This window comes from Osmerus mordax, unplaced genomic scaffold (genome assembly GCF_038355195.1).
Source record: "Osmerus mordax isolate fOsmMor3 unplaced genomic scaffold, fOsmMor3.pri Scaffold_119, whole genome shotgun sequence".
Taxonomy (NCBI): Eukaryota; Metazoa; Chordata; class Actinopteri; order Osmeriformes; family Osmeridae; genus Osmerus; species Osmerus mordax.
In genome coordinates, this window is record NW_027120431.1 from 17,494 (window position 1) to 24,848 (window position 7,355).

General features: G+C 42.3%; 1 protein-coding gene across 1 annotated transcript; it reads right to left on the reverse strand.

The window, feature by feature from the left end:
• Positions 1 to 3,529: 3,529 nt before the first annotated feature.
• Positions 3,530 to 7,047, reverse strand: LOC136939113 (uncharacterized). The gene is made up of 2 exons (XM_067231977.1): positions 6,941 to 7,047; positions 3,530 to 6,234 (listed from the first exon to the last, which is right to left on the reverse strand). The coding sequence occupies exon 2, from the start codon at positions 6,225 to 6,227 to the stop codon at positions 4,641 to 4,643; it is 1,587 nt and encodes a 528-aa protein (XP_067088078.1). The 5' UTR covers positions 6,228 to 6,234; positions 6,941 to 7,047; the 3' UTR covers positions 3,530 to 4,640.
• Positions 7,048 to 7,355: the final 308 nt, after the last annotated feature.

The following is a 7,355-nucleotide window of genomic DNA, read 5'->3' on the forward strand; positions in this document are numbered from 1 at the left end:
TCCATTTAGAAAGCTTAACATGGCAAAGCATTGTAATTTTTTTTGGAAAACTTGAAAATGTATGACTCATGTAAAAGGAGTCTTTATCAAGAGATTCTCATGAAGGTAATTGTTCAGGTTAGGACATGCCTGACCGCCCCTCCTCCATCCTGGTGTACATCCTGGTGTGTATATATAACTGAGATCTCTCTCTACTCCTCACATCAACACCCAGCATCTCCTTCATCTCAGAAGAAGACTTCATCCACAGGTGAGTTCTATGACTAGGGTTGACATCTGGACATGTTTAATTTTAACTCTTTGCCAACACAACCACACACACTGATAGACATCAACTGATTCTGTATTTGTATTCATTTGTATTAATTCAATTGTATTATATTTTGATCAATATTGTGTTGGGACTTTTTTGAGGAGTTTATTAACATTGACGTCACAGTAAAAACATCTCATGCATAACCATAAAAACAGTTGTTGTTGTTGTAATAATACTTTTCTCATACAATGGCAAACACACCACATGTTCAAAGCACCTCAAGATAATTGAAATAATGGTAAGGGTTTTTTATTTGTACACATGGTGTTTAGAATACAGTGGTGAACACAATATGTCTAGAAATTAAAAAGGCTACACATACCACATTCCGGTTTCCAGTATTTGGAGCTAAAGGATCAGGAGTTTGCTGTTAGACAAGAACTGAGAGTGCAAGGGGAGATCCCTGCTGATTGTAAAAGGTAAGATATGATAAGAGGTAAAATAAACAACCTGTACGAGTCAACAAAATTAACCTTTACTTGTACCACATTATATTCTTAAAACCCATCCTATTGAGAGAGTGTACACATGACTGAGTTGTACATCTGTTAGTGATTTCAAACCCCATCTTCGGTTCTTTCAGGTTTGCAATAGACCTGGGATGTGATTCTAAGAATATTGCACTGTCCTTTAGATCCTTCTGATCCCATATTTGTGCTCAACTCATCTACTAGTGGGAACTGGTACCCTGCAGGGGGGTACCTGTTTCTGGGTAAGAGCTTGCAGTATGATGATTTACATTTAGCAGACGCTCTTATCCAGAGCGACTTACAATAAGTACAGGGACATTCCCCCCGAGGCAAGTAGGGTGAAGTGCCTTGCCCAAGGACACAACATCAGTTGGCATGACCGGGAAGCGAACTGGCAACCTTCAGATTACTAGCCCGACTCCCTCACCGCTCAGCCATCTGGCTCCCATGATGGAGGGAAATGCATGAAAGCTTTTGTTTGAAACAGGAAGCTATTCAAAAAGTTGTTGTTTAATGGCATTTTTAAAACTCCAGTGACGTTATGGGGGAACTAATACTGTATAACCCTCCACAGATTGTTATAAAGCTGGAAGACAAGTATAATTTCAAGATACAACTCCCCAATAAGACAATCCCGTTCCCCAACCGTATGGACATGGACATCGACTACATCAGCATCCAGGGCGACTTCCTGCTGAAGTCCTTCCAGGTGCGACAGAAGAACCCACACTGCTGGTTTATTAGTGTTGATGCAGTAAAGAATGCAGAATTATGAGTGGATCATTTATTGTTCCTATGAAATGTATCGAAATGTATCTCTGACTATTGGCTATTTTCATGTTTTGATTGGTAAAGAAAAGGCATGAGCTGTAAATTCAGAGTTAATAAAAAAACTAAATCTTAGAACGTTTCACTTTGATGATTATTAAGGGGCCTGAGGAGAGAGGTCTGAGGGGCCTGAGGAGAGAGGTCTGAGGGGCCTGAGGTGAGAGGTCTGAGGGGTCTGAGGAGAGAGGTCTGAGGGGCCTGAGGAGAGAGGTCTGAGGGGCCTGAGGAGAGAGGTCTGAGGGGCCTGAGGAGAGAGGTCTGAGGGGCCTGAGGAGAGAGGTCTGAGGGGTCTGAGGAGAGAGGTCTGAGGGGCCTGAGGAGAGAGGTCTGAGGGGCCAGAGGAGAGGTCTGAGGGGCCTGAGGAGAGGTCTGAGGGGCCTGAGGAGAGAGGTCTGAGGGGCCTGAGGAGAGAGGTCTGAGGGGCCAGAGGAGAGACAACATTATTTTGGCACGTTTCTCTCCAGGAAGGAATGACTTTGGTTTTCATGAATATCGCAACATTGAAAACATATTTCCACCCATTTTAGACCAGAACAGAGAGGCCTACTACAGTGTAGGAAATATTAGCCCCGGAAATCCTGGTAGCCTTTCCCTCCCTCCTTACGTTACATGGGCCTATTATCAAACCAATAGCCTGGATAGAAACAGAGACCGGATTGTTATCCGATTTAACATGTTCACACAACAAGTTCAGGAAATATACATAACTCAGCACTTCTACAATAGCAATTATTATGACTCCACCCACACCTACCGCATCAGTGTCAACCTCCTGAGCGAGATTCGGCAACTTTTGATAAACGTGCCGGACAGTCATAATGCCTTCCTGGTCCTAGCTGGCTATGGTTGGCCCTCCTATAGTGACACCAATTACTGTTTCATTCAGGAAACTGGAAGACTCATGTCGAAGGACACATCTTCAGACAATCATCTTGCAGCTTTAGATCCTGACAGCCAAAATCAGTGTGCTGATATAAAGCTGCAGGTGCGCACTACAAACAAGGGCTACGCTTGTATGAGATGGGACAACATCCCTTTAGACCTGTTAAACGTGGGCACAAAGCTGGAGCTCTACAAAGACACCTCCGTTTTAGAGTCATTGGTTATTGACGTCTTCAGCTATGGATTCCATGACACCAACCAGTACCTGAACCCTGGACTGCAGGTCCGACTCGTGACCAAGAATGTTGTCATCAGGGAGAGCCCCAAGCTGGACGATGCAGACTGGAGCCTCCCCACTAACATTCCTTGTTATGATGCCAGTCTGCAGCTGTACGTGAAGGACGGCTGGGCCTCCGCTCGTCTCTACATTAAGAAATCCTTTACAAATTGGAAAAATGCTTTGCGTAACTCGTGGGTTGGATTTTACCACTCAGACAAAAAAGGTCATAAACAATACTGTACGTACCAGTGGGCAACTCGTTTCACTCTCCGGAACTCTTTTTATGACGATTATGACGTCTATGAATATCAATCAGGCATGTCTATGTCACCTGGGGCACAGGCACGCTTTTTCCTTACAAAAGAATATGACTTTGGTGCAGCCACTGTACCATGGGAAAGTGAAAACCTTTAAAACAGGAAGAGTCTGTGTTCCTCTCCTCTATTCTTTGATGAATTATGATGCTCATCAAAAGCCTTGATCAATTAATGATTTCCTGAATAGTTTTAAAGAAGTTGATGTTGACTGACTCTAGTCACTGAAGCTGAAGTATTGATTTGTTATTTTGCTCTGATTGGATGTTTCTTCCTGTTTACATTTCCTTGATTTTAACTGCTGTAGCTGTTCTCTTCTACCTGATTAAAAGTCTATTAGAAGTTTTCACTCTGATTATTTTCATAATGACGTTGTCCACATAAGACATCTGAAAATAAAATACATTTTGATAACTTTCAATACGTTTTGAGTGTTTTATTTTACATCATAGAAATTATGTAATGAATCGGTGATATAACATGCATATCAATTGAACATACTGTGTGCACACACACACAGCAGTGTGCATGATTTTTACAGCTAGGACCCCTATACACTATCTTACTAGAAGAAGTACCCTATTTATTGTAAGTATAATAGGAAAGTAATACACTTTTTTTATTGGATTGAGCTCTATGGGCTGTGCTCATGCTTGAACTTGAAAAGCAAAGCATGAACAGACTTACATTAACAAGACAGACAAAACACCATCACTCTCTTTCCAACACACAGTGTATTTATGCCGCTTATCAAACTGTCCCTCAGGAGTACATTTCTACTGCCTAGACAAGCAAAATAACACTTTTGCAAAGATGTATTGTAATAAAAACCAGGAAAGATCAGTTTAGCTGTGAGGACCGTCTTTAGATGTGTAGCTCTGAGAGAGGATCCTCTGTTTAGATGTGGCACCAAAGAAAAGAACATAAACAAACCTGCTCTCCCCTCAGACCGGTGCTAAGCACCTAAAAACACAGTGGGTGGTGCTCACTGCTAACCTGGGGTAGTAACAACAGGTACAACTAGGTGGGTGTAATATGTAGACCCCGGGGTATCTGACCTATCCCTGTTTGTCCCGGTGCGTGCAACACAACACACAAGCGACAAAAGACAAACCAACAATAGGCTGCTAACAAAAAGTTAATTGTAAAGACACATCAAGACCAGTCAAGAAAAGAATACCAATGATAAATCAAACTGGGCTCTGCCACAGCTCAACTCAAAACACAACTCTCTCACCGAGCCATCAAACCTTAGGAAAAATCGGATTAAATGAACTCGATTCTTCAGAGTGAAAACTTGTATCAACTTTTAATCAGGTACAAGAGAACAGCTACAGCAGGTAAAATCAAGGAAGTTTAAACAGAAGAAACATCCAATCAGAGCAAAATATCAAATCAAACAGGAAGTACTTCAGTGACTAGAGTCAGTCAACATCAACTTCATTAAAACTATTCATAAAATTACTATTAGTAATTCACTGATGAAGGCTTTTGATAAACATATTACATTCTTAAAAAATGTGTGAGAAGAATAATGGGCTCTTCCTGTTTTAAAAGTTTTCACTTTCCCATGGTACAGTGGCTGTAACATATTTAAACTCTTTCGTAGGGAAAAAGCGTGCTTGTGTCCCAGGTGAAATACGAATCTTTGATTGATATTCATAAACGTTATAATCAGAGTTAAAGCTCTGAAAGTTGAAATTGTTTGCCCATTGGAACGTACTGTATTGGTCTGCAGCACTTTTGTCTGAGGGGTAAAATCCAACCCACGAGTTTTCAAAACGCTGTTTCCAATTAGTAAAAGACTTCCTAATAAAGAGGCGAACGCAGGCCTGGCCTTCCCATACATATAGTTGCAGACTGGCCTCAGAACCAAGTATAAAATTTTCGAATTTTGTGGGGAGGTTCCAGTATGCCTCATCCAGCTTGGGGCTCAGCCTGATGACTTCATCATCCCGGGACACGAGTCGAACCTGCAGTCCAGGGTTCAGGTTGTGATTGGTGCTATAGGCTTCTTTGCTGGCCCCATTAATAAAGATTGATGTCAAAACACAGTCTTTGTAGAGCTGCAACTTTGTGCCAACATTTAGAAGGTTTGAAGGGATGTTGTCCCATGTTATCCGAGCGTAGCCATTCTGTGTCGTGCGCACCTGCAGCTTGATGTCAGCGCACTGCTTTGGGCTGGCTGGATCCTCAGCTGCAGCAAGGCTGTCTGACTTGGAGACCAATCTTCCCATTTCATTAATTAAGCAGTAATGGTTGTATCTATAGGAGGGCCAAACATAGCCGGCTTGATCCAGAAAGGCCTTTTTACTGTCCGGCAAAAGTAGCTGAATCTCTCTCAGGAGGTTGACACTGATGAGGTAGGTCTGGGTGGAGTCGTACAGGTCGTTGCTGTAGACGTGCTCTGTTATGTATATGGCCTTAATTCGATGGGTGATCAAGTTGAATCGTATAACAATCCGGTCTTTTTTTCTATCTGGGCTATAGGTTTGATGATAGGCTTCTGTAACATAAGGAGGGAGTGAAGTGCTACCAGGATTTCTGGGGATAAGATTTCCTACACTGTAGTAGGTCTCTCTGTTCTGGTCTGAAATGGGTGGAAATATATTTTCCGTGTTGCCATACTTATGAAAGCCAAAGTCATTCCTACCTGGAAGGAAAACTGCCCAAATGCTGTTCTGTTCAATTACCAAAAACTTTGCAATAAAGTGAAGCAATGACAGGCCATGCCGAGGGAATGTGTGGCCAAATTCAACATTTCTAAGGTCACTGATTGTGTTTATTACAGGGAGGTCTCTAGAGGCTGTGGTCAGTGGGGGAACAGGGAGGTCACTAGAGGCTGTGGTCAGTGGGGGAACAAGGAGGTCACTAGAGGCTGTGGTCAGTGGGGGAACAGGGAGGTCACTAGAGGCTGTGGTCAGTGGGGGAACAGGGAGGTCTTCTGAGGTGAGGGGGAGGTCTTCTGAGGTGAGGGGGAGGTCTTCTGTGTTGAGGGGGAGGTCTTCTGAGGTGAGGGGGAGGTCTTCTGAGGTGAGGGGGAGGTCTTCTGTGTTGAGGGGGAGGTTACCAGAGGCTGTGTCTGGTGGGAAGAGCAGCAGTGACACGAAACAGAGAAGTAGACACTTTCTCTGCATCTTTAAACTGTGAAGAAAGGAAGGAAAACTTAATCCATAATGTCCACTTGTTTATTTACATCAAAGCAGTCAATGGACAATTCAACAGAAATGTACTTTGATATCAATTGTGCAGCCCAGCCTGAATGGAACCTAAACAATAAGACACTTCCTCTACGAGCTAACTCAGTTTGGACAGAAGGCGTCCCTGCTTTTGGTCTTAAGTCTTTTCTCTAGCTTTAGGATAAAGATCTAAAATAACTGTTGGCCATGTAACAAACATCTATCATTGTATACATTATGTACAGTATATCTTAAATATATACAGTATATATTATAGGATATGTTCTTTTGTCAGAAAGGTTTTGGGCTCAAAAGAAGAAAGTGGAATGTCTTTCAGAATCAAGGATCCTCTAAAGATCCTCTAAGGATCATAATTCTGTTTCCAGGCTTCGTATTCTAAATTAGAACATTCCCCCCGTTATTCTGGACCAACGGAATGTGTTGTGTTCAACTCATGTATCATGTCCCTGAGATTAGTCAGGGACATGATACATGATGCCTTCTCCCCTACTTCTGGAACTCCCCACATATTAGCCTGTATGACCTATAATCAATACATTTTACGCTACAACAATAACTTGAATTGAACTTATAACTTTCAACACAACCCAAAGTTCTAAATTGAATAACACAGATTGAAAGATTTCTGCAACTAAAAATAAAAGTCTTACTTGTTTGTGGTGAACCAAAGATGAATCTCAGAGCACTTGCCGTCTATTCACCAGGCAGACAAGTGTGTGAGTGTGTGTGTGTGTGTGTGTACATATGCCAATCATATCAAGGGGCGGGGGCAATAGAGAACTGGACTTTACTGGAGCCCGAAGGTGAGACTTGACCTAGTGCCAGGTCTGTCAAAGAACAGAACCAGAGACAGTGATGTCATCAGTCACCATGACGATGATGTGGTTGTTGCTTCGTCTGACAGAAGAAGAAAAAGAAACAAACTGCTTGTTTGGAGCAGAACATCCCTACATTTTCACACTTTGTTTTTAAAGTTGGAGTTTATTCACTGAACTGTTCAGTAATAGGTGGCAGAGTGTGTGTGTGTTTGTTTGTTTGTTTGTTTAAGTTCTGTGTGTACACTAG

Coding starts and splice junctions, on each gene's coding strand:
- LOC136939113 (XM_067231977.1), bottom strand. CDS start 6,227: ATGCAGAGAAAGTGTCTACTTCTCTGTTTCGTGTCACTGCTGCTCTTC.